Genomic DNA, 26630 nt, shown 5'->3' with positions numbered 1-26630 from the left:
CAACAATGAAAATGGAGGTGCAAGATCCAACATGCCCCACACCGGGGATGGGATCCCACAATGGAGAGAAAGCCCTTCAGGCCAACCAAGCCAGGAGTATCCAGGAATTCTTGCAAAAAACCCCTGTAAGTCAAGTTAAGCAAGAACCAAACGAGAGTCTTGTTCAGCGCTGGGAAGTCCAGTGGCAGGGATTCCTGAAGACAATGGAGTCCCCTCATTTGGACTGGGAGTTTCTACAGTCACCAGAAGAGTCAGTTCACTGGGAGGACACAAAGGGATTTCTGGCCTCCTTTGAGCAAGTCGCCAAAGCCTGCCAGTGGCCCAGGGAAGAATGGGCGACACAACTCCTGCCAGCATTGAGTGGCGAGGCCCAGCGGGCCTTCAACGGGCTGCCAGTCCAAGACAGAAAGGATTACAGGAAGGTGAAGGCGGCTATCTTGAAGGGGGACACCATTTGTCAGGAGAAGCTGCGCCAGCGCTTCCGTCATTTCTGCTACCAGGAGGCTGAGGGGCCGAGAGGGACTTACCACAGGCTTCAGAAGCTTTGTGGTCAGTGGCTGAAAGTCAACAGGCACACCAAGGAGCAGATCCTGGAACTGCTGATCCTGGAGCAGTTCCTGGCCATCCTTCCCCCAGCAGTTCAGAACTGGGTGAAGGAGCTGGGCCCTGAGAGCTGCACCCAAGCCGTGGCCTTGGCTGAAGAATTCCTTCAGATGCTGCAAGAGGCCAAGAGGCAGGAGAAACAGGTTAGATTATTCCACTGTGGCATTTGGGGCCCTGAGGTGGGAATGTCAGTTCTGTCTACTCCAGAGTAGAAGGAAAGCGCTGTTCTGCCCTTTTGAGTGAGACTATTTCCCATCTGTCTGTCTTCCACCCAGGCCTCATTTTGGGCAGGAGCTCACAGGAGTGGAGCTCCAAAACCTCTAAATTGTATTGTGCTCTTTATTAACCCCCCTCCCCCAATACTTGCTTCTGGGCTCCATTTTTCAAACCCTTTGTGAGAATTTTGCTGATCTGAGATTAGCCTTCCCATCCCTCCCGCCCTGGCGGGGGACCCCAGGATTTCCACCCTCTTCCCCCGCTCCCCCAAAAAACGGAAGCGGGAGGAGGGGGTGGAAACGGCGCCGGGGAGCATGGCGAGCCGCCGCATCCCGGAGCCGGCGAGGCCGCCGCGCCGCTGCTGCCCCCTCCCCTCCCACCGCAGCTGCTCCTCCGAGATGAGCCCAGGCTGAGCCCATCTCAGAGGAGCAGCCAAGAGGCGGCAGCAGCGCAGGGGAGGGCGAGGCAGGCCAGGAGCATGGCGAGCCGCAAATCCGGGTCCTTCTAGGACCCGGACTTGCGGCTCGCCACGCCCCCGGCCCGCCTCCACCCCCCCTCCGCTTCCACCCCAGAGGCGAAGCGGGCGAGGCGGCAGTGGCGCGGCGGCCTCTTCTCCGCTCGCCGTGGCTGCTCCTCCAAGATGGGCTCAGCCTGAGCCCATCTCGGAGGAGCAGCCACGGCGAGCAGAGAAGAGACGTCAGCTGCGCAGTGGCGTCGCCCGCTCCGAGACGGGGCGGCTCGCCGTTTCCCCCCTCCCCCTAGCTCCACCCCCAAAGTCTCCTGGCTCCACCCCCAAAGTCCCCAGATATTTCTGGGGTTGGACTTGGGAACCCTATCTGAGATTCGACAAACTTTCTGATATTTCCCCCCACCAAAAAAGGGAAAATAACCAAAACTTATAAAGCAGACAGATGGAAATCTTCATCATGCCACTGTGGCCGCATAGGAGAAAATAATTTCGAAAGTATGATGGGAGCAAGGTTTTATTATGACAATTATAATTCAAGAAGCATTTTAAGGTAGATGCTGAGCTGATATCATTGTTCACCTTCCGGTGCTGTCAGGGGTGTGTGGCATATGCAAATGAGCTGTACTGAGCTGCAGCACCTCTTTTTCTACAAAATGACCCCTACTTCCACCATTTCATGAAGAAGTCTGTCTGTCTTCCACCATTTCATGGAGAAGACTGTTGTCCATAAATGGCCTTTAGCACTGTTTTTCTATCCTGTATCGTTCCAATTTTAGTATAGGTGCTGCCAAAGCGAGCACCACTGTTTTTCTGTCCTGAAAGGGACCATTGAGTGAGGCAGGATGCTGGACTAGATGGACCACTGGTCTGATCCAGCAGGGCTCTTCTGTTGTTCTTATGACCTTACTCTTGTTGCAGGTGCTAATGCCATTAGGGGAGGTGGCTGTGAGTTTCTCAGAAGCTGAGGGACCTCCATCGGGCATTGAACCCCAGCTGTGTTCTAAGGCCAAGGAGGAAGATCTTGGAGTTGCCTGCCTTCTGGGTAAGGAAAGGTCCCATTTATGCCTGCGATCGGAAGCTTCTTCCAGGTCTGACCTCAGCTATAGCCCAAGAGGAGCTCAGAAAATGCAGAACATGTGAAGTTCTCTGTTGCACCCGAGGTGCCTCGTTTAAGATGGTGCCTCTTACAAAATGTGCAGATGTCCTCTAAAACAGTTTCCCAACATGGCATCTATAGGCACTTACGCTAGTATCTACTCAGCTTTTAAGAAAGTGGGTGGGTCAGTTGTAAGATATTGATTGTTCTCTTTCAAATGAAAGGGGTTTCTACAACTGTTGGACTTTCCTCAGAGGCTCAGACACTGTGTGGCTCCATTACTCCTTCAGACTTCCCTTATTTTTATTTCCTCCCCACCCCAGTGGTTCCTTTGTTTCTTTTTATTCCCTTTCTGTTATTCTTATGCAAAAGTGAGGAGGAAAGTATTGTGTCTGGCTCCACCTTCTGTGGCAACCATTTTTAGTTTGACACTGCCCCTTGTAGCAACCATTTTGGGGTGGCACTTACAACCCCCTGTCAAAATCCCAAAGGAGCCCACAGTCTGATAACACAGTCTGAGGACCAAAACTTCAAACACAGTATGCTCCTTCGATATGTTTCTTATTCATATGCAAATAAATGCCTATGTAATGGAATTGCTGTTTAAAGGTTATTTGATGAATCACATAAGAATTCTTTAATTCTTCATAATTTTCCACCAGACTTTTTTGAATTAGGATACTTGCTCCCTGGAAAAGTCTCTGCGTGTTCTTCCTTCGGCATTTATATTCCTCCTTCCTCACAGAGACTTGCGGTGGATTGCAAAATTACTTGACTTGGCTGATTTATTTATTTCCAAATTTGTCTCCTGCTTTTCTGCCCCTAAGAACGGCCACCAAGGCAGCTAATAGTTTATAATGCACAAGATGAAATCACATTTTGAAACCATTAAAATAAACTCCCCTCCCAAATGCACATCATTAAAATAATGAAATACATTGTTAAAATACATACAAAATATGAAAACACTGGCTAGGAAGGGTGGGAGGGAATTGAAGGAAGGCTGAACGAATCAAAAATGTCTTTGCCCACTGGCAGAAGATAGCAACAGAAGGGGGCAGATGAGAATTCCAGAGCTTTGGTGCCATGACAGAGAAGGCCCTTGCCACCCTCCTTTCCCACAAGCAGCTACTGGGTTCTTTTCCTTCTTCCTAATGCCTTTCTTTCCATTTTTTCTCCAGTCTAGATTATAAGTCCTATTGGCAGGGACGCACAGGAACGCAGTTCCGGCTGTTTTGTCATCTGGGGCTGTAGTCTAATGTGCAAATGAGTCCCTGCTGGGCCTTTTCGACAAAAAGCACTGTGTGAAACAATGGTGATGTCGGGGGTGTGGTTTAATATGCAAATGAGTTCCGGCTGGGCTTTTTCTACAAAAAAAAGCCCTGCCTACTGGAGTTTTCTTATCTCTTCTGCAGGCCAAGGGTGGTTGGCTGTAAACCAGGGAGAGAAATCAGCACCAGCAAATTCAGAGAGAGCTGGATTGTTTGAAACAGCGATGGAAAACACTGAAGAAACTGGCCTCCGGTGTGGCAATCAGCGAAGTGCCCCTGTGGATCTGCCAAGAGTCGAGTTCCAGCAAGAAACCCACCTGGAGGAGATCATGGATGAATCTGTTCCTTACAGAGGGGGTTACGTAGACTTGGGAGGAATGACAGTCCACCAGAGGATGCATACCAGCAGGAGACACGGCGCCTACAGTGCTTGTCGGAAGAGCTTCAGCCACAGCGGGAGTTCCATGAAATACAAGCGAATGCACAAGAGGGGAAAGCCCCACAAGTGCTCGGTGTGCGGGAAGTGCTTTCTTTACAGCTCCGGACTTGCCACCCATCAGAGGATCCACACTGGAGAGAAGCCATATGAATGCTCAGAGTGTGGGAAGACCTTCATCTGCAGCTCAGACCGCAACCGCCACCAAAGGACTCACACAGAAGAGAAACCGTACGAGTGCGTGGACTGCGGGAAAAGCTTCCGGCAGAGGTTCAGCCTCAGCAGGCATCGCAGAGTCCATTCCGGCGAGAACCCGTGTAGTGTGACTCCTGAATGCGGAGGAAGCTCCGCTGTGAAATATATTTGAAGAAGACAACATTGGATTTATATCCTACCCTCCACTCTGAAACTCAGAGCGGCTCACAATCCCCTTTACTTTCCTCCCCCACAATAGACACCCTGTGAGGTGGGAGGGGCTGAGACAGCTCTCCCAGAAGCTGTCCTTTCAAGGCAGTTCTGTGAGCTATGGCTGACCCACGGCCATTCCAGTAGCTGCAAGTGGGGAATCAAATCCCGTTCTCCCAGATAAGAGTCCACGCACTTAACCACTACACCAAGCTGCCTCACAGGACTGAATCTGTTGCAGTGAGTGAGCTATTGTGGGGGAGAGGGAGGGAAAATGTATTCTGAATATTATTAAAGAGAAAAAGAAATAAGACATTTTGTCTGTTCCCTTGATCCTGATTGGGATTTGGGCTTGTTCTGCATAAAAACTCTTATCAGTTCAAAGCATGAAAAAGAGATTAGTTCAGGATGGTCCTTGCGAATTTGAGACGTGCATTTGGGGACAGCCGAGGTGTGTTCAGGCCACACAATTCAGTACATTCCTTTAGGTTGCCAGGTCCAATTCAAGAAATATCTGGGGACTTTGGGAATGGAGTCAAGAGACTTTGGGGGTGGAGTCAGGAGACTTTGGGGGTGGAGCCAGGAGCAAGGTTGTGACAAGCACGATTGAACTGCAAAGGGAGCTCTAGGCATCACATTTAAAGGGACCTCTTTGAAATTTGCTAGCTTTCTAGGCCAACCTGGGGGGAGGAAGTGTGGAACGTGCTGGGAGGTTTTTGGTTGTGCTGATTTCATTTCTTAGGGCCATGGCTCAGCGGAAGAGCAAATGCTTGGCATGCAGAAGGTCCCAGCCCAGGTTCAATCCCCAATGTCTCCAGTTAAAAGGATTGGGTCATTAGTGATGTCAAAGACCTCTGCTTATGACCCTGGAGAGAACTACTGCTAATCTGAGTAGACAGTATTGACCAGGGGTGGCCAAACTGTGGCTCGGGAGCCACATGTGGCTCTTTCACACATGTTGTGTGGCTCTCAAAGCCCCCAGCACCCCATCAGTGAGCTTGGAAAAGGTATTTCTCTCTTTAAATCACTTATCTAAGCCAAGCCAGCCAGCGGCTTGGAGAATGCATTTAAAGCTTGCGGGATAGGGCGGGGTATAAATTAAAAAATAAATTAAAGTTGCTTTCTTTCCACCACCTCTTCCACCTCCTCTATCTATCATCTATCTATCATCTCCTTCCTTCCTTCCTTCCTTGTCTTGCTGCTCTCGAACATCTGACCTTTATTCTGTGTGACTTACATTAAGCATGTTCGGCAATCCCTGGTATTGACCATGATGAACCAGTGCTCTGATTCAGTATAAGGCAGCTTCGTCTGTGTCCACCCTCCTGCTGAAATTACATGACGCTATTTTCTCCCCCTTTGTTTAAGCTTCTGAGCAGTTAGTCGTTTTCTTTCAAGAGCCATTGATGGTGGGATGAACTGGGGAGAATCTGCTAGCTCCTGTTGATGAACTTAAGGCTGGCGACAGCGTATGATGAGATGGGCAGTTGCCAGGGTCCGGGACTCCTAGGGAGGCCCACTGTTGGTGACCCCCCCCCCCCTCAACTCACCTCCCTTGCTGCCTGTCTGTACCATGTTCCCAAGTGCTCAGAGTCCTTGAGGAAACATCAGAAGCCCTCCCACTGTTGCCCCTTAAGCTCCAAGAATGCAAAGCATCACTGCCCCACACATAGAGATCCATCTTTACCTTGTGGCTAATAGAAGTTAGCATCGACAGGTCTTCCATGCCATCATTGCATTTTGTTTCTTTTCTCTGTGTGTGTTCGTACACATGCTCTTTGCTGCCTTCTCCATCTCCCCATCATAGCCACCTACTTTTATAGGAGCATGATAACTTTTGGACAATTGTTATTGGGTTTTTGACTGATATCCTGCCTATTTATTAGGATTCAGTTTATATATTTTTAAAGCACACAACATCCAGTTTTTAGAATACACGTTCAGTGGCTCTTTTGATTCAGTTTAAAAAATGGCTAAAACAATTTTTGTCATGATGAAGAAAGATGAAAAGGAAAGAAAAGAGAAACTAAAATGATTAAAGGGTTGGAACACTTCCCCTATGAAGAAAGGTTAGAGTGCTCGGGGCTCTTTAGCTTGGAGAAAGTCGACTGAGGGGTGACATGATAAGAGGTTTACAAGATTATGTATGGGATAGATACAAGAACTCGTGGACACTCAACGAAATTGCTAAGCAGTTGGGTTAAATAGATAAAAGAAGTACTTCATAACCCAAAGAATGATTAACACATGGAATTCACTGCTACAGGACCCAGCACCGCATCAGTAGCTACAAGCATATCCAGTTCAAGAAATATCTGGGGACTTTGGGGGTGGAGCCAGGAGACTTTTGGGGTGGGGCCAGAAGCCAGGTTATGACAAGCATAATTGAACTCCAAAGAGAGTTCTGGCCATCACATTTAAAGGGACCGCATGCCTTTTAAATGACTTCCCTCCATTGGAAATAATAAAGGATAGGGGTGCCTTTTGGGGAGGCTCATAGAATTGGACTCCCTGGTCCAAACATTTTGAAACTTGGAGGGTGTTTTGAGGAGAGGCACTGGATGCTATGCTGCAAATCTGGTGACGCTACCTCAAAAAACAGCCTCCCCAGAGCCCCAGATATCCCATGGATAAATTCTCCATTATATCCTATGGGAATTGGTATGCTTAGGGAATAATGGAGTGCCCAGCAGACATCTCCTTCCCTGCCCCACTTTCTGATGACCCTGAAGTGGGGGGGGGGGAGGGCCTCCAAACCAGGGAATTCCCTGCCCCTGCCTGGGGGATTATAACAAACCTTTTTATAAATCATATTACTGTTGCTTAATTAATTATTTGTTTTCTTGAAGAGCTTATGTATTTCGCAAGTGTTCTCTGTTTAATGGCTAGGTGTGGCAACTTGCCCTGAGAACCGCTGAGGTTAAAAAGCCAGTCTTCTGCAAACTCCAGCTTATTGTGGTGAATGTGAATGCCATGACAATTTCATTTATTTCCCAGTAATTTGGAAACCACTAGACCAGGGGTCCCAACCCCCGGGCTGTGGACCAGTACTGGTCCGTGGCCTGTTAGCAACTGGGCCATGAGTTGTATAATTATTTCCTTGTATATTACAATATAGTAATAAGAAGACAACAGCGACATTGGATTTATATCCTGCCCTGCACTTAAAATCTCACAATCTCCTTTATCTTCCTTCCCCACAACAGACACCCTGTGAGATGGGTGGGGCTGAGTGGGCTCTCCCAGCAGCTGCCCTTTCAAGGACAACCTCTGCAAGAGCTATGGCTGACCCAAGGCCATTCCAGCAGATGCAAGTGGAGGAGGGGGGAATCAAACTCGGTTTTCCCAGATAAGAGTCTGCACACTTAACTACCCCAAAATAAAGTGCACAATTGTATTATCCCAAAACCATAACCTCCCCCCCCCCCCCCCCGGTCCGTAGAAAAACCGTCTTCCACAAAACCGGACCCTGGTGCCAAAAAGATTGGGGACCGCTGCACTAGACCTCCTCCCACCATGCACATGCATCCTTTTCCCCTCCTTCAAACTAAAGTTCTCTAAGGATGTCCTCTCCCTCTCTATGATGTAGGAGAGGATGAAGGCTAAAAACTTCCCATTGGAAGCTTTGCCTTCCCCTTCATCTGTGCTACAGCAAGAGGTGTGTTGGGTTTCTTTATAAGGGAAGATAGTGTGAACTAGCAAAGTGAGCCAGTTTTAAGAGGATATACCAAACACTCAGTAGGTTCTCTAAGCTTTCAGGATTTGTGTGGGGGACATTGCCTGCCCCTTCTTCCACTCAGTCCCTCTTTGATCGACACTCAGCTGATCTCAGCATTCCGTGCCTTCTGGAACCAAATGAGCCCGCATTGGGATGGGCAGGGGTGGAATTCTAGCAGGAGCTCTTTTGCATATTAGGCCACACACCCTTGATGTAGCCAATCCTCCTGGAGCTTACAGTAGGCCCTGTAAGAAGAGCCTTGTAAGCTCCAGGAGGATTGGCTACACCAGGGGGTGTGGCCTAATCAGGGCCAGCCCGATGCCCTGGGACGCCCTAGGCGTGTTGGGGAGGTGGGCGGGCAGGCAGCGGCGGCAGGAGGGGGAAAGGAGGCAAGCTAAGTGCTTGCCTGGGGCACTGGAGGGGGGGAGCCCACTTTGCTGCCCCCCACCTCTCAGCGCCCTAGGCAACCGCCTAGTTTGTCTAGTGGCAGTGCTGGCCCTGGGCCTAATATGCAAAGGAGCTCCTGCTAGAATCCCACCCCTGGGAATGGGGATAATTAGTTCCTTCTCCCTCTTGTTTTCTTTCACTTAATGTTGTAAATTACATCTTGTTGCCTACTTGGCATCCCCCAAAATATGTGCAGAAGCCTAAATTGCCTCTGGATGGCTCCATTCTCCTGCTTCCATTAGCCAAAGGAGGGCCAGCTGGTTTACCATTAAAGCAATCTTTTTCTAAATTTGCCAGTGGCAGAATGAAAATTTCCTGCCTCCCTCCCCCCCCCCCCCAACTGCAGCCCACTGATCTCTACAAAAATGCTACTCTGTTCCGGTCTGGTGTAGTGGTTAAGTGCGTGGACTCTTATCTGGGAAAACCGGGTTTGATTCCCCACTCCTCCACTTGCACCTGCTGGAATGGCCTTGGGTCAGCCATAGCTCTGGCAGAGGATGTTCTTGAAAGGGCAGCTGCTGTGAGAGTCCTCTCAGCACCACCCACCTCACATGGTCTCTGTTGTGGGGGAGGAAGATAAAAGAGATTGTGAGCCACTCTAAGATTCCGAGTGGAGGGCAGGATATAAATCCAATATCATCTTCTTCTTCTACTTTGAGGGATAGTAGGCACTGAATAATAGCATGAGGGGAGGGGGTCTGCAGTGGGAAATTTAAGTGGAAATGTCAGATTTAGGCTTGATCCACCACATTATTTTTAACAGGGAACATTTCAATAACATTTTCTAATATTCAAAGCATTTCACCTATACTGATCTATAGAACAGGCAACTATTTCTAGTCCAGATCTGAGACTGATTCTGCTGTCTCCGATACTGTTAACTTTTTATGTGTTTAATTGTTTTTTTCAATGTTTCGAGTGGTTGGGATGATTTATTGCCAGTGTTATTGTCCTACACTGTTCTCATTGTAATATTAATATGATATTTTGTACCTTCTGTTTTGCAGCTTCATTATAAACCATGATAAATACAGTTTCATTTTAGAAGGGTAGGGATTTTTTTTTAATGAATGAATAATTTGTAGCCCAGTCTCCTTGATGCTGTGGGATTCTGTGTCTCTGGAAGGAGACAAGCCAATCAATGTAACCCGCCCTGAGCCTGTTCTATGGGAAGGGTGGGCTAAAAATCGACAAAACAAACAAATAAAAATAAATAAAATAAATAAACCTTTCAAAAAGCCCATTTGTGTCAATTGGAAGACACAAAGCAGCTCAGATGTAAGTTTTTGTCAGCATCTAAAGCTCTCACAATAGAGAAAAGAAGTGCCTTCCCCCTATACACACGCTTCAAGGAGCTGCGATCATATACAACACAGACAGTGTGGTATAGTGGTTATAGTGTAAGACCAGAACTCCCACCATACTATGCAAGCTTGTTGGGTGATAAGAACATAAGAGAAGCCATGTTGGATCAGGCCAGTGGCCCATCCAGTCCAACACTCTGTGTCACACAGTGACCAAAAAACTCAGGAGGTCCATCAGTGGGGCCAGGACACTAGAAGCCCTCCCATTGTTGCCTCCCCCCCCCCACAAGCACCAAGAATACAAAGCATCACTGCCCCAAACAGAGAGTTCCATCAATATCCTGTTGCTTCTTTCCACCTCCCTTCACCCATCTATTTGCCTCCGCCCCTACTGTCCTTCCTGTCTTGCAGCTCTCAAACATCTGATGTTTATTCTACGTGGCTCTTATGTTAAGCAAGTTTGGCTGCCCCTGCCCAAAGGGATATTTTACAGCCTGAATGATTCCTGTCTTTTGACCTGACAAAGGGAGGAAAAAAAAAACAGTCCTTGTTGGCATCATCTGTGGTGTAAAATAATAAGCAAGGTCTCTTTGGAAGGGAGAAATCAACGTTTTTCTTCCTGTCTAGATGGTCTGCCTGGTATGTTGGAAGTTTCTTGATTTGCGAAGAAGAAGAAGAAGCACTTGCCATCCTGTGTAGGGACAGGAATGGGGACACCAACTTTGCCATAAGTTGGGCTTCGCTAAGGAACACGGGGAATGGTGAAAAGGAACAGGAAATTTCCTCCCAAGCTGTTTTTCCCTTTTCAGCATCTGCAGGGGTTTTTTGGTCATCTTCTGAGTAGTTCAAGTTTATTCACAGCAAAAACAATACAGATAAAACCAATGTCGGTTACAGTAACCCATATAAATTGTGCTGAGAGAACAGAGATAAAATTGCTACCATCAGTTATAAAACATACATAAAATTTATAATGGGATTAAACATTTTTAAAACTACCAACTAAGAAAAAGAAAATGCCTAGCTATTTCCCTTCAGATCTATGACTGACTTTCTAGCTAATTTAGCTAATTTGAGTATAGCTAATTTAGCTAATTTGAGTATAACCATAGGGTTCCTATCATTCAAAAGATCCTTCAGTTGTTGCATTTTTTGATTAAGAGTGGTAGGCAAGATTGCAGGAAAAGGAAGGATTTTAAGGTGAATCTTTAGTGCATCTTCTGAGTATGGAGAAGGGGTCACTGTGTGTGTGTGCGCGCGCGTGCCCGGCAGGGAGGTATTTGTGAATTTCCTGCATTGTGAAGGAGGGGGGACTAGATGACCCTGGAGATCCCTTCCAACTCTGTGATTCTGTCATTCTCCAGCCCCCTTTCTGAGGCAAGGCCTTCCTCTGCTCTCAAGATCCCATCATTTAAGTGAAAAGGGGAGAGAAATGGGGAATCTTTCCTGCCCTCTCTTGGAAAAACTTTGTCTTTTTAATAGATCAGTGGTTGGAAAAGTGCAGTTCCCAGCAGGAAAACAAAGTGTCATAAGTGATGGGCATCCCCATCTGTCCCTTTTTCAGGATCTCTCCAGCTGGTCTCGCATGCAGTGGGGCTGCCTGGGAAGCTGCTCCACTCAGCCACTGAAGAGCGAAGAAAACTTCTCGTCCCAAACGCGACGGTTTCTTCTGTCTCTCCTGTCCCCCCACCCCCCGGGAGGTCTGGTTATTTCAAGGAACTACACTTCCCAGAAAGCCTTGCGAACACGAGAGCGGTCCACCTTGCCTTTCCCAGAGTCAGGTGGGCATTGGAAGGAGCGGGTTTTGTTCGAGCTGAAGAAGGAAATTTGGGGGGAGCAGGATGGAGTTCGGTTGTGCCTTTCCACTTTCTCCTTTCCCCAGGCTGGAGGGAGAACGGGGCTTTTGCACGTCAGCAGGAAAGGTGAGGGTTTCCCAAAACAGGACTTGGGGAAGAATAAGGGAAGGTAGAGAAATAGTTAAAGGTTTGGAACACTTTCCCTATGAAGAAAGGTTAAAACGCTTGGAGCTCTTTAGCTTGAAGAAACGTCGACTGCAGGGTGACATGATAGAGGTTTACAAGGTAATGCATGGGATGGAGAAAGTAGAGAAGTCCTTTTCTCCCTTTCTCACGATACAAGAACTCGTGGGCATTCGATGAAATTGCTGAGCAGTCAGGTTAAAACGGATAAAAGGAAGTGCTTCTTCACCCAATATATATATTGGCCACTGTGTAACACAGAGTGTTGGACTGTATGGGCCACTGGCCTGATCCAATATGGCTTCTCTTATGTTCTTAGTTTAAACGGGACTGGAAGAGGATGGAGCAGCAGGAGAGAGGCTTCCCCGGGCAAGATTTCAAAGGGGGGGGGGGCGCTTCTTTTCCCACCCACTTGCAACTCACTTCCATCCCCGCGACCAGTCTGGGCTTATTTTATTATTAAAACTTAGATGGACTCCCGGTCTGCTCCAGCAGGGTTCACTGTCTGTTCTCCTGGGCGCCCCTTCGTTGACTCTACTGGCCTGGCTGTTTCTTGCAAGCTCCACGTGCTTAACCCCCCCCCCCCCCACACCCTTGAGGCGTTTGGCTGCATTCTGCCCTCGTCGTGGCGTTTTCAGTACAGACTGTAGCTTTCCCGGGCGCGGTCCCAATCGGCATCAATGTTCCCTCTAAGCTGCAGTGTCTTGTGAGCAAAAAAATCTACTTTGCGAGCAACTGTCAAGAAAGTTTAAGTTGTTATGAATTATACAAAGTAAGCGTGCATAGTTAAATCGCGCTCTCCTGCTTTTCAGTGTATTGTTTTTGTGTAAGATATGTGGCAGATCTGAGTATGTAGATATAGTTTATTTTTGCTTTAAGAAATTTGAAATGTCATGTAACTTGATACTGTAATGATGTTAGCTGTCCTGAAGCCGTCAGGGGAGGGCGGGATATAAATTTGATAAAATCAATCAATCTGGAGAACTGGGCTTGATTCCCCACTCCTCCACCTGCAGCAGCTGGGTGACCTTGGGTCAGTCATGGTTCTCTCAGAGCTTTCTCAGGCCTGCCTACCTCACAGGGTGTCTGATGTGGGGAGAGGAAGGGAAGATTGTAAGCCGTTCTGAGACTCTTGAGTGAAGGGTGGGGTATAAATCCAACTCTTCTTCATGATGTTCTGTGCCATCGATCGGCAAGACTATTGCCATATTCTTGCTTGCGGGAGCTAGTTAAGCTAATTTTCAGTTACAGCGTAAACCAAGATGTGGTGAAGCCAGCATAGGTGACTAGGCAGGGCAGTTGTCGACAACTTAGGAAGCAGTTTTGCAAGGCTTCTAGGAAAATGTGACTATTTCTGAACTACTACACATAAGGTGAAAGGAAAATCATAGAATCATAGAGTTGGAAGGTACCTCCAGGGTCATCTAGTCCAACTCCCTGCACAATGCAGGAAACTCACAAACACTTCCCCCTAAATTCACAGGATCTTCATTGCTGTCAGATGGCCATCTGGCCTCTGTTTAAAAACCTCCAAGGAAGGAGAGCCCACCACCTCCCGAGGAAGCCTGTTCCACTGAGGAATCACTCTGACAGGAAGTTCTTCCTAATGTTGAGCCAGAAACTCTTTTGATGTAATTTCAATCCATTGGTTCTGGTCCGACCTTCTGGGACCACAGAAAACAATTCCACCCCATCCTATATGACAGCCCTTCAAGTACTTGAAGAGGGTGATCATATCACCTCTCAGCCGCCTCCTCTCCAGGCTAAACATGCCCAGATCCATCAACCTTTCTTCATAGGACTTGGCAATTGTACTTGTATGGACATAAGGGACAGAAAGGAAGTTGAAGCTGTGTAATCATCAGACAACTGTGTAGGCCGCAAAATTGTTAATCACACTGTATGCAAATAACACGCTGATGCCTTACTAATGGATTCGTCAGGTTTTGTTGCTGAGGTCCCCTTTATTGCAATAAAGCTCTGTCTGCTTCTGGAATCTCACTGGCTGAGTTCATTATTCGGTGTTGGCACACCAGGCACCATGCTCCCATTTATCTGCCGAACCCTGAGGATCAGACAGCATGGAATGAGCAAGCCTGAGGTTTGTTAGGAAAAACACAGAACAAAATATAGAATCATAGAGTTGGAAGGGACCTCTACGGTCATCTAGTCCAACCCCTGCACAATGCAGGAAACTCACGAACACTTCCCCCTAAATTCACAGGATCTTCATTGCTGTCAGATGGCCATCTAGCCTCTGTTTAAAAACCTCCAAAGCCCACCACCTCCCGAGGAAGCCTGTTCCACTGAGGAATCGCTCTAACAGTCAGGAAGTGCTTCCTAATGTTAAGCCGGAAACTTTTTGATTTAATTTCAACCCACTGGTTCTGGTCCTACCTTCTGGGGCCACAGAAAACAATTCCACACCATCCTCTATATGACAGCCCTTCAAATACTTGAAGATTGTGATCATATCACCTCTCAGCCACCTCTTCTCCAAGCTAAACATCCCCAGCTCCTTCAACCTTTCCTTATAGGACTTGATCTCCAGACCCCTCACCGCCTTCGTCGCCCTCCTCTGGACCCATTCTAGCTTGCCTATATCCTTAAAATGTGGTGCCCAAAACTGAACACAATACTCCAGGTGAGGTCTTACCAGAGCAGAGTAAAGCGATACCATCACACTATACTTCTGTTGATACAGCCCAAAATTGCATTTGCCTTTTTAGCCACCGCATCACACTGTTGACTCATGTTCTGCATATGATCCACTAAGACCCCTAAATCCTTTTCACACATACTACTACTAAGACAAGTCTCCCCCATCCTATAACCATGCATTGGATTTTTCCTACCTAAATGCAGAACTTTACATTTATCCCTGTTAAAATTCATTTTATTGATTTTAGCCCAGTTTTCCAGCCTGTCAAGGTCATCCTGTATTCTGTTTCTGCCTTCTTGTGTGTTTGCAACCCCTCCCAATTTAGTGTCATCTGCAAATTTCATAAGCATTCCCCCTATTCCTTCATCCAAATCATTGATAAAAATGTTGTACAAAACAGGTCCCAGGACAGATCCTTGAGGCACTCCACTTGTCACTTCTCTCCAAGAGGATGAAGAACCATTCACAAGCACTCTTTGGGTGCAATCTTTCCTCATAGGACTTGGTCTCCAGACCCCTCACCATCTTCGTCGCCCTCCTCTGGACCCGTTCCAGCTTGTCTATATCCTTCTTAAAATGTGGTGCCCCAAACTGAACACAATACTTCAGGTGAGGTCTTACCAGAGCAGAGCAAAGCGATAACATCACATCACGTGATCTGGACACTGTACTTCTGTTGATACAGCCCAAAATTGCATTTTATTGATTTTAGCCCAGTTTTCCAGCCTGTCAAGGTCATCCTGTATCCTGTTTCTGCCTTCTTCTGTGTTTCCAGTTACAGATCCACCTAACGGTAACATGATCCCAAACCACATTTTACCAACTTGTCAACGAGGATAGTATGTGGAACTTTATCAAAAGCCTTACTGAAATCAAGATAAACAATGTCTACAGCATTCCCCTGATCCAGCAAGGTAGTCACTTTCTCAAAAGAAGAGATCAGGTTAGTCTGACATGACTTGTTCTTGAGAAAACCATGGTGGCTCTTAGTAATCACATCCATTCTTTCTAAATGTTCCAGGACTGACTGTTTGATGATTTGTTCTAAAACTTTTCCAGGTATAGACGTCAAGCTGATGGGTCACTAGTTACCCGGATCATCTTTTTTCCCTTTCTTGAAGATGGGGACAACATTCGCCCTCCTCCAATCTTCCAGCACCTCTCCTGTTCTCCAAGAATTCTCAGAAATAATAGCCAGAGGCTCAGAAATTACATCCACAAGCTCTTTTAGAACCCTTGGATGCAATTCATCTGGCTCTGAGAACTTAGTTTCATTTAAAGAAACTAGGTGTTTATGTACTACACCTATACTGATCCTAGGTTGGAAATTCATACCCTCCTTATATGTTCTGTTTTTGCCATGTTGAGCACCATTTCCCTCAGAAGAAAAGACTAAGGAAAAGTAGGAATTGAGCAGTTCTGCCCTCTCTTCATTACCTGTTACAATTTCACTTTCTTGCCCTCGCAATGGGCCTGCCATATCCTTGCTCTTTTTCTTACTCTGAACATAAGAAAAGAACCCTTTTTTGTTGTTTAAGTATAAAGCAGAAACCATGTCTAGAATCACAGTATTCCTGTATTTATGGGGATAAATGTGCAGGATAAAAGAAGAAGATCGTAGATTCATTCCCCGCCCTTCTCTCTGAATCAGAGTCTCAAGAGTGGCTTACAATCTCCTTTATCTCCTTCCTCCACAACAGACACCCTGTGAGGTGGGTGGGGCTGAGAGGACTCTCGCAGCAGCTGCTCTTTCAAGGACAACTCCTACGAGAGCTATAGCTGACCCAAGGCCATTCTACCAGGTGCGAGTGGAGGAGTGGGGAATCAAACCTTGTTCTCCCAGTTAGCAGTCCAGGCATTTAACCACTACACCAGTCAATTAGGGGTTTTGTTGTTGTTTTATCATTTACTTGGATTTGACCAAGAGAAGCTTAGTGTGTGATTTTCTGAACTTAATATTTCTTTGAAAGTTGCAGTGTATCAAAAAAGGGTAATGCACTTTTCCTTGCCATGTGTTTGGTGTATTACATTCTTTTAATCAGGGCTTTTTTGGTAGAAAAAGCCCAGCCATAACTCATTTGCATATTAGGCCACACACCCTGACAGCATCATTGCTTCACATGGGGCTTTTGTGGGAAAAGCCCAGCAGGAACTCATTTGCCAAGCTGGCTGGAACCGCGTTCCTGTGCATTCCTGCTCAAAAAAGCCCTGCTTTTAATCAATTGTGGGTAGTGGGGTCCTTCTTTCCTTTTTGAAAGCTCAGGCACAGGAACAGATGATCAGCTGGGCTGTATTTTCCTCTTTCAGAGATCCCCAGTGTCCTTTGAGGAGGTAGCTGTGTCCTTCACAGAGGAGGAATGGGTTCTGCTGGATCGAAGCCAAAGAAAAGTGTTCTGGGAAGTGATGGAGGAAAATTATGAGACCGTGGCCTCTCTCTGTAAGGCTCTTTCCCCTTCTAATATGAACACAAGAAAAGGGAGGGGTGGCATCTCCTTTGACCCTCTTGAATTATGAACATGGTTCCACACCGTTTCTTTTTCATTCTCATGGTATAAGGCTTCCTCTCAATTACAAGATGTTTTTAGGGTAGCGAGTGAAAGGCTTTGGGTTAGTACCGTGAGGTAAGTTTTGTATTGTGTCTGAAGAGGACCAAGGTAACTGAAGTAGGGGATTTGATAAAACAAGGAAAAAGATTTATTATTCATATACACAGGAGGCTGCCCCTACAAAATGAAAAATGAGCAAATAAACTTTCTATGCCATGTTCCCAAATAGTTAATTTAAAAAAAAAAATCCTTTTGGTGTTGTTGATGCAGGGGATTACATTACCCAGAAGGACTTGCGAGCACCAGTGAGGTCAGCCCTGCGTTTTCAAGGTGTCAAGAGAGTGTTTTTTCCTCAAGGTGGAGAACGCCCTGTATGGGATATACAGTTGCACCAGGCCTCCTTTCTTTCTTGTTTCCCCTGGCTGGAGGGAGCATTTATCTTTTGCACGCCTGCAGGAAAGGTGAGCTTTGGATTTCATCAGCACCTCCTGGGCAAGAATAGGAGAAGGGAGAGAAAATACACATGAAAAAGAAAGTGTGAGAGGAAGAGCTGGCCAAATGGGGCATTGGGAGAAAGGCTTTGGGTCAGATCTCTGCAGAGGGGGTGGGGTACTTGTGTCTTCACCCACATGCAGGGCTTTTTTGTAGCAGGAACTCCTTTGCATATTAGGCCCTGATGTAGTCAGTCCTCCAACAGCTTGCATGTCTCTTAGTACAGGGCCTACTGGAAGCTTCAGGAGGATTGGCTACATCAGGGTGTGTGGCCTAATATGCAAAGTTCCTGCTTCAAAAAAAGCCCTGCCCACATGAAGAAGAAGATTTTGGATTTATATCCCGCCCTCTGCTCCGAATCTCAGCGCGGCTCACGATCTCCTTTAACTTCCTCCCCCACAACAGACACCCTGTGAGGTGGGTGGGGCTGAGAGAGCTCCCCAGGAGCTGCCCTTTCAAGGACTACCTCTGCCAGAGCCATGGGTGACCCAAGGCCATCCCAGCAGGTGCAAGTGGAGGAGTGGGGAATCAAACCCAGTTCTCCCAGATAAGAGTCCCCACACTTAACCACTACACCAAACTGGCTAGAATGTACTTTCTAGCCACCTTGGGCTTCTTTCTATTCTTGTCAGCTAGACAGACCCCTGGTCTGATCCAGGACAGTTGATTGTTCTTACTGGGGCCTTTGTAGCGTGTTGCATTTGCAGTTTTGTTTGTTGTGTTCTCCATGGGCTAACCCCCAAAGTCACATTTGGCCATATTTTCCTCCAATGGTGGAAGTATTTTAAACAGCTATTGTTGCTTCCTCTACAGCAGGAGTTCTTAACCTGAGGTAAATTTCAGGGGGACCATGAACTTGAATAGGGTACAGAGTACATCTTTATTTTCACTAAGCTCTAACTGAAGATTAGTATTTCGTACAGTTATGAATGCAGGCAACAAACAACAGTCATCATCATAGTAGTACCTGTACTTCTGTCACCAATAGAAGCCCGATATTTTCATATACTCAGGGCTTTTTTCATAGCAGGAACTCCTTTACATATTAGTTCACACCCCCTGATGTAGCCAGTCCTTCTGGAGCTTACAGTAAGCCCTATACTTAGAGCCCTGCAAGCTGTTGGAGGATTGGCTACATCAGGAGTTTGTGGCCTAATATGCAAAAGAGTTCCTGCTGCAAAAAATGCCTTCTATACTATGAAGTCGTTGCAGATATCTTGAAATATCATTTACACGCGTTTAAGAACATAAGAGAAGCCATGTTGGATCAGGCCAATGGTTCATCCAGCCCAACACTCTGTGTCACATGGTGGTAAAAAAAACCCCAAGTACCATCAGGAGGTCCACCAGTGGGGCCAGGACACTAGAAGCCCTCCCACTGTGCCCCCACCCCAAGCACCAAGAATACAGAGCAGCACTGCCCCAGACAGAGAGTTCCAACAATAAAGTGTAGTTAATAGCCACTGATGGACCTCTGCTCCATATGTTTATCCAATTCCCTCTTGAAGCTGTCTATGCTTGTAACTGCCACCACCTCCTGTGGCAGTGAATTTAAAAACATTACCTGAGAAGGGGTCCATACACTTCACCCAACTGCCAAAGACATCCATAGAACAAGAAGGGTTAAGAATCCCTACTTTAGAGAGCGATGCCCTGCAACTGTCACCCCACCCCCCAAGCCACAAGGATCACATGGCCTGGGGTGAATAGGCCTTTGTTTTAGAATCCCAGAGTTGGAAGGGGCCATACAGGCTATCTAGTCCAATTCCCTGCTCAGTTCAGTGCAGGACCTGCCTAGAGCATTGCTGACAAGTGTTCGTTCAAAGCAGGAGTCAAGCAGCCCCTTTAAGACCAACAAAGTTTTATTCAGAACATAAGCTTTCGTGTGCTAAAAGCACATTTCTTCAGACGAGGGGATAAGGTACAGTGGGTAAGAGTCGGTTTAGCATATGTAATGAGATAAAAAACAACAACAATATCCCTGTTCAGTCCTGGGGAGGTATTTGTACCAAGTTTCATAATAATTTGTAATTCAGCAACTTCTCTCTCCATTCTCTTCTTGAAGTTCCTTGGCAGTAAAACAGCTACTTTGAGGTCACCCATTGGAATGTTCTGGAAGGTTAAAGTGTTCTCCCACAGATTTCCCAGTGATGGGGAGCTCACCATCTCTGTAGGCAGCTGATTCCTCTCTTACTGTAAATAAGTTTCCCCTAATAATTAGCCAGTACCTTCCCGCCCTTAATTTAAACCCATTATTGTGAGTCCTCTCCTCTGCTGCCAATAGAAACAGCTCCCTGCCCTCCTGACAGCCCTTCAAATACTTCAAGAGAGCAATCCTGTCCCCCTTCAACCTCCTCTTCTTCAGACTGAACATTCCCAAGTCACCTAAACAGTTTAACCTCCCCCCCCCGCCCCAGATTTAACTGGTCTTGACCAACAGAAGCCCCGTTTTTTGCAGTCGTCTGAGTTCATATTTCTTGGAGAACTTCAGTATATTATATCTGTCAGAGGCTGAAAAAGAGACTAATGCAATGTTTCTTGTCATCGGTTTGTTGTATTGCGTTTTTGAATCAGTTGACTGGCCAATGGGATACTACTTTCTTTCTTGAGCAGTCGGGGTCAAGAATAGATGAACAACTGGGCCATATTTTCCTCTTTCAGGGATCCACAATGTCCTTTGAGGAGGTAGCCATTTCCTTCACAGCAGAAGAATGGGCTCTCCTGGATGCAGGCCAAAGAAAACTCTACTGGGATGTTACGGAGGAAAACTACGAGACTGTGGCCTCTCTGGGTAAGGATCTTTTCCCTTCTATAATGATCATGGAAGAGAAGGTGGCGTGTTCTTTTGACCCTCTATGATTTCAGGACACACTGTCATTTGTCACACAGGAAAGAACAGAGCTCTCACACTTGGGGACCTTAAATCCCCTGAGAAAGAAAGCATAAAGAACTTTCATGCTGTAACCTGTTGATGATTGAGGGCTATGGTCAGGTGACAGGAACGATATCCAGTTAGGTTCCCACTAGTAGGACCGGGCCCTAAAGCTAGTCTAAGTTCTGGAGCCCCCTGCCCCACACTAATAAGGTCACCGAGTCACATGGGAGACACCCAGTTCGGTGCCCCAAAAAGCTGGTGCCCTGCTGGTTGCACAGCAGAAACTTTCATGGACTTGTGGGGTGTCCCTTATTTTCCCCTGTATCCCCGTCCATGTATTATTTGTCTTTATTTGCCAGCCCCTTTCATTCTCTATTACTGTATTAGTAACCAACCTATCTTTTACTTGCTTGGCCACTGTGTGACACAGAGTGTTGGACTGGATGGGCCATTGGCCTGATCCAATATGACTTCTCTTATGTTCTTATGCTTCCCTCGAGTTCAGCATCACTGATAATTTATTTGCTTTGTCTGCTACCTTTTCCCCAATAATAGTTCAAAGCAGCTTACAGAACTCTCTGCTCCTCCATTTTATCCTCACAAACAACCCTGTGAGGGGGCTTAGCATGTGTGTGCCTGTGTATTTGGCCCAAATCACCCAGTTTGCTTCCAGGGCAGAGTGGGGATTTGAATCTGAGTCTCCCAGGATATATTCTGAAACTCTTAACCACTAGATCACACTGGGGTTTGCAGTGTGGCTGTGTTGAACACTAGCAAGCAGTCAGCTATGGGTGAGTGATGCAAGTGGTGTGACATCAAGTTGCCTGGATCCAATAGTTGTTGGACCTGGCCCAGGGGAGGCTTCCCTCTAAGGCCAAAGCAACCCTCTAAAGCATGGGTGTCAAATGTGCAGCCCATGGGTTGGATCAGGCCCCCAGAGGGCTCCTATCAGGCCTGTGAGCAAATGGCCATCATCTGCTTCCTTCTCCCTCTCTTTTCTTTTCTTTTGCATCGCAGCTTGCTTTGCCAGGCTCTCTCAATTGCACAGGAGCTACATAAGAACATAAGAGAAGCCATGTTGGATCAGGCCAATGGCCCATGCAGTCCAACACTCTGTGTCACACAGTGGCAAAAAAATTTATATATACACACACACTGTGGCTAATAGCCACTGATGGACCTGTGCTCCATATTTTTATCTAAACCCCTCTTGAAGGTGGCTATACTTGTGGCCGCCACCACCCTCCTGTGCCAGTGAATTCCACATGTTAATCACCCTTTGGGTGAAGAAGTACTTCCTTTTATCCGTTTTAACCTGTCTGCTCAGCAATTTCATCGAATGCCCACGAGTTCTTGTACTGTGAGAAAGGGAGAAAAGTACTTCTTTCTCTACTTTCTCCATCCCATACAGAGCAATGCCTCTATTTTCTTCATTGGCTGAGGCTCCTCCCTTGGGGAGAAAGTAGGGAGGAAGAGCTTGCTTTTCTAGGCTCTCAATTATACAGCAGAGCTACTGAGCCTAACCTCCCTTCTATTGGCTGAGGCTCCTCCCCTTCATCTCCTGGGGAGGGAGGGTATGCTTCCTTTGCCTAGTTCCCTTGATCAATCACACAGGAGAGATACAAATAAACCACCTTTAAGACCAACAGTGTTTCATTTAAGGTAGGAGCTTTTTGCCTTGCTTGAGAGAGCGCAACAGAGATAGTTGGGCTTGTTATCTCAGGGCTTTTCTGAGTGCAACTGGGTTTGCCTCCCTTTTTTGCTGTATTCATGTCCCCATGATCCAGTCTTTCTCAGGAGGAAAGCATGTGAAGTATTTAGAAGAGAAATAGCAACAAGCTAGAATTAAGCTGAGAGTGTGTGTCCAGACCAAGTTCACCCAGCACATTTCCTTTGATTTTTCTTTCGCATTTTGCATTTTTGTTTAATTTCCCTTGATTGGGGATTTTGAACTTAGACTTCCCAGATAGTAGGCTATTACTGATCACATGTATGGCTGTCTCTCTATTGCAATGCCTCATAGAAGTTGTAGTTCTTTCTCTCAGGTAGACTATAGTTTTGTAGACAAACACATAGCCCTCAGCCTGTGTCTTGGTGCCTTTACATGTTCTTGACCAGGACATGAAGCAACTTATATACAAACACTAGCAATGCCCAGCTGTTTCATGTTTTCCTCCGACTCTTAGGCTCAAAGCATTGACCATGAGATTTCTGTAATGAATGTCAATAAATCCAAAGTAGGTATGCAATTTACAGATACACACCTGAACAACACCTGAACAGCATACAGTTACCACCCCCAAATATACCTGCAGTAAACTCACTCTCCCCTAAACCTGGAGGGACCTGGCAACGAAAAAGGCTGTAAGCCCAGATCTCTCATCTCACAGTGGTCAGTCAAAGGCAGGCTATGTGAGAGCACCTTTCTTGCTCAACACAAACATTGAAACACAAACATTGGCAGATTTCCACACCTCGGAGGTTCTGCCAAGCATCCTACACATACATAATTTTTAATCTGGCTACTCATTTCACCTCCAAAGCATATTTAACCTCATTTCACCTCCAAAGCATATTTAAACTGGCACCCTGTGCCCCAAATTTGTACATCTCTTGAGCGCCATAAGAGTGTACCCTCAGACTCTGTCTGAGCCTTTGACATGAACCACTGGCTGGCCATGTCGCCCCCCCCCCCCCACCTTCCTCCACATGGATTCCAGTCTTCAGGAACAGGCAAGTATAATCACTGCCCCCTTCTCAGTCACAATTTATCGATCATCCTTTATTCCTTAGTTCTGTGAGTTTGATTTTCTGCTTTTATTATTTTCTTGAATGCTCTTTGTGTGTTTATTTCTACATCCAGTAAAGATTACCCTTGATTTTATTCAAACGCCTCTTTCCTTCCCGTTAGTAAGTTCTCTGGGTCTGACGTCTGTATACATAGGAGTAAAAGAACCTTAGCTATAAAAGTGCATCTTGCATGTCTGCAGGAGGCAGGGGGATATTGGGTAATAATACTCAAAATTTCTGCAGCACAGATATAGTCTCGGATTTTGATGCAATAATTCAGAGCAAGAGGTATCAGATATCAGAGACTGTTAAATAAACAAAATATTGCAAGAATGCCAATGTTTTAAGCATGTTTTAGGTTAAAAAAAACTTATCACCTGCCTCTGTCCAAAAGCAAGACTTGAAGGCTGACAATACTGTGTGATGACCTTGCAATGGTCACTGTATTTCTTGTGTTACAGGCACTGCTTCCACTTCCAGTATTTGGGCTGTTATAAACCCACAGCGTCTTTTCCCCCAACATTTAACTGGAAGCCTGGGTCATTTTCCAGGTTCATAGACAGATCCAGGGCTTTTCTTTTAGCAGGAATGAACAGGAACGCAGTTCTGGCTGGCTTAGTGTCAGAAGGTGTGGACTAATAAGCAAATGAGTTTCTGCTGCGCTTTTTTCTTTAAAAGCCCTGTGTGGAACAAGGGTGACTTCAGGGGGCACAGCCTAATATGCAAATAAGTTCCTGCTGGGCTTTTCCCCTAAAAAAAAAAGCCCTGGACGGATCTTTCTTGTCTGTCCATTTCTCCAGTCTCTGGATTTAAGTGTGTCCATGTCTTATTCCTTTCATATAATATTTCAATAAAAGTCAGGGTTTTATTTAAAGCATTTCTTTTTTAAATTCTGTTTTATGTGTTGCCTAAATCAACACCAGATACCATATTAAACTTAATGTGATCTCAAGAGCAACAGAAGCAATCCCCTCCCTGTTCCTTTAATCATTGTTTCTCTTTTTCCAAGACATCCTGGTGCGTGGTTAATATTGCTGAAGATTTTTTCAGGCCCCAGGTTCTCATTATAAAAATACAATCCACTGCTCAGTTTAACTGGTATTTGTACCTTTTCATTCTTATTTGATTTCTATCTCTCTCTTGCAGTTGGAGAAGTGAGCGAAATGGTAAGTGAGAAGAAATTGGGAAGGAGACTTGTGGAAAAAGACAACAGTCTGGAGGTGGAAGCAAAATCTGGGGGTCAAGTGGTATCAACAAGACAGTTCAGAAGTAAAAGGAAAGCAAAAAAGAAGCAAAGGAAGGAATTGGATGCTGGTCAGGTCATAAATAAAACTGAGGTCTCAGCCCAAGATGAACCAAGAAGGAGAAAGAGAAGGCATAATGGTGCCATGAGTCAGAAAGGATTCAGCTGCAAATTCGGTATTAAAACATATGAGAATGCTACAAAATGCTGGAAAATATATAAATGCTTGAAATTTGGAAAGAGCTTCCATTGGAGTAGTGCACTAACTAGGCATCAAAAGATTCACACAAGGGAGAAACCATATATATGCTTGGAGTGTGGAAAGTGCTTCTCACAAAATAGCACCCTAACCAGACATCAAAAAGTTCACACAGGGGAGAAGCCATATAAATGCTTGGAGTGTGGAAAGTCCTTCTGTCACAGTGCAAGCCTAACTGCACATCACAGGATTCATACAGGGGAGAAGCCATATAAATGCTTAGAGTGTGGAAAGTGCTTCTATCATTATGGCCACCTAACTGCACATCACAGGATTCATACAGGGGAGAAGCCATATAAATGCTTGGAGTGTGGAAAGTGCTTTTCTTGGAATGAATCACTAAAATCACATCAAAAGATTCACACAGGGGAGAAGCCATATAAATGCTTGGAGTGTGGAAAGTGCTTTTCTAGAAGTAATCACCTAAGTAGACATCAAAAGGTCCATAAAGGAGAGAAGCCATGTAAATGCTTAGAGTGTGGGAAGTGCTTCATTTGGAATAGCACCCTAAGAAGGCACCAAAAAGTTCACACAGGGGAGAAGCCATATAAATGCTTGAAGTGTGGAAAGTCCTTCTGTCACAGCACAAACCTAACTGCACATCACAAGATTCATACAGGGGAGAAGCCATACAGATGCTTGGAGTGTGGAAAGTGCTTTTCTTGGAATGAATCTCTAAAATCACATCAAAAGATTCACACAGGGGAGAAGCCATATAAATGCTTGGAGTGTGGAAAGTATTTCTCTCATAATAGCAACCTGAGTGCGCATCAAAAGTTGCACACAGGAGAGAAGCCATATAAATGTCTGGAGTGTGGAAAGTGCTTTTCTAGAAGTAATTACCTAAGTAGACATCAAAAGGCCCATAAAGGAGAGAAGCCATATAAATGCTTGGAATGTGGAAAGTGCTTCTCTCAGAAGATCGGCCTAACATCACATCAAAGGACTCATACAGGAGAGAAACCATATAAATGCTTGGAATGTGGAAAGTGCTTCTCTCAAAAGATCAGCCTAACATCACATCAAAAGACTCATACAGGAGAGAAACCATATAAATGTCTGGAGTGCGGAAAGTGCTTTTCTAGAAGTAATCATCTAAGCAGACATCAAAAGGTCCACAAAGGAGAGAAGCCATATAAATGCTTAGAATGTGGAAAGTGTTTCTCTCAGAAGATCGGCCTAACATCACATCAAAAGACTCATACAGGAGAGAAACCATATCAATGTTTGGAGTGTGGAAAGTGGTTTTCTAGAAGTAATTACCTAAGTAGACATCAAAAGGTTAATAAAGGAGAGAACCCATATAAATGCTTGGAATGTGGAAAGTGCTTTTCTTGGAAGATCTGCCTAACGTCACATCAAAAGATTCACAGAGTAGAGAAGCCATATAAATGCTTGGAGTGTGGAAAGTGCTTCTCTCGGAATAGCACCCTAAGCAGGCATCAAACAGTTCACACAGGGGAGAAGCCATATAAATGCTTGGAGTGTGGAAAGTCCTTCTCATGGAATGGTGATCTAACTAAACATAAAAAAGTTCACACGGGGGAGAAGCCATATAAATGCTTGGAGTGTGGAAAGTCCTTCTCATGGAATAGTGATCTAACTAGACATAAAAAAGGTCACACAGGGGAAAAGCCATATAAATGCTTAGAGTGTAGAAAGTGTTTCTCTGTGAAGAAGAGCCTAACTAAACATCAAAAGATTCATACAGCCCCCGCTCCCCCAACACACACACGGTGACTGAACGAGGAGCATAATTAATACATTTCTTCAAGCCTCTCTACATCAAGGGCAGAAAACTGCTAGACAGGGCTAATTA

General features: G+C 45.8%; 1 protein-coding gene across 1 annotated transcript; it reads left to right on the top strand.

Moving 5' to 3' along the window:
- LOC132571871 (zinc finger protein 420-like) lies at positions 1-26551 on the top strand. Its single transcript, XM_060238662.1, has 7 exons — positions 1-746; positions 2207-2330; positions 3800-4443; positions 16914-17043; positions 17423-17613; positions 20306-20435; positions 24456-26551. Exons 1-7 carry the CDS (start codon positions 6-8, stop codon positions 26549-26551), a joined length of 4056 nt encoding a protein of 1351 aa, XP_060094645.1. The 5' UTR covers positions 1-5.
- Positions 26552-26630: the final 79 nt, after the last annotated feature.

The sequence above is a fragment of the Heteronotia binoei genome, chromosome 5 (assembly GCF_032191835.1).
Source record: "Heteronotia binoei isolate CCM8104 ecotype False Entrance Well chromosome 5, APGP_CSIRO_Hbin_v1, whole genome shotgun sequence".
Classification (NCBI taxonomy): Eukaryota; Metazoa; Chordata; class Lepidosauria; order Squamata; family Gekkonidae; genus Heteronotia; species Heteronotia binoei.
Note: the sequence above shows the minus strand (reverse complement) of the source record. Positions and strands in the feature narration are given on the sequence as shown.

Coding starts and splice junctions, on each gene's coding strand:
- LOC132571871 (XM_060238662.1), top strand. CDS start 6: ATGAAAATGGAGGTGCAAGATCCAACATGCCCCACACCGGGGATGGGA. Junction 747..2,206: donor CCAAGAGGCAGGAGAAACAG/GTTAGATTATTC, acceptor CTCTTGTTGCAG/GTGCTAATGCCATTAGGGGA. Junction 20,436..24,455: donor CGAGACTGTGGCCTCTCTGG/GTAAGGATCTTT, acceptor TCTCTCTTGCAG/TTGGAGAAGTGAGCGAAATG.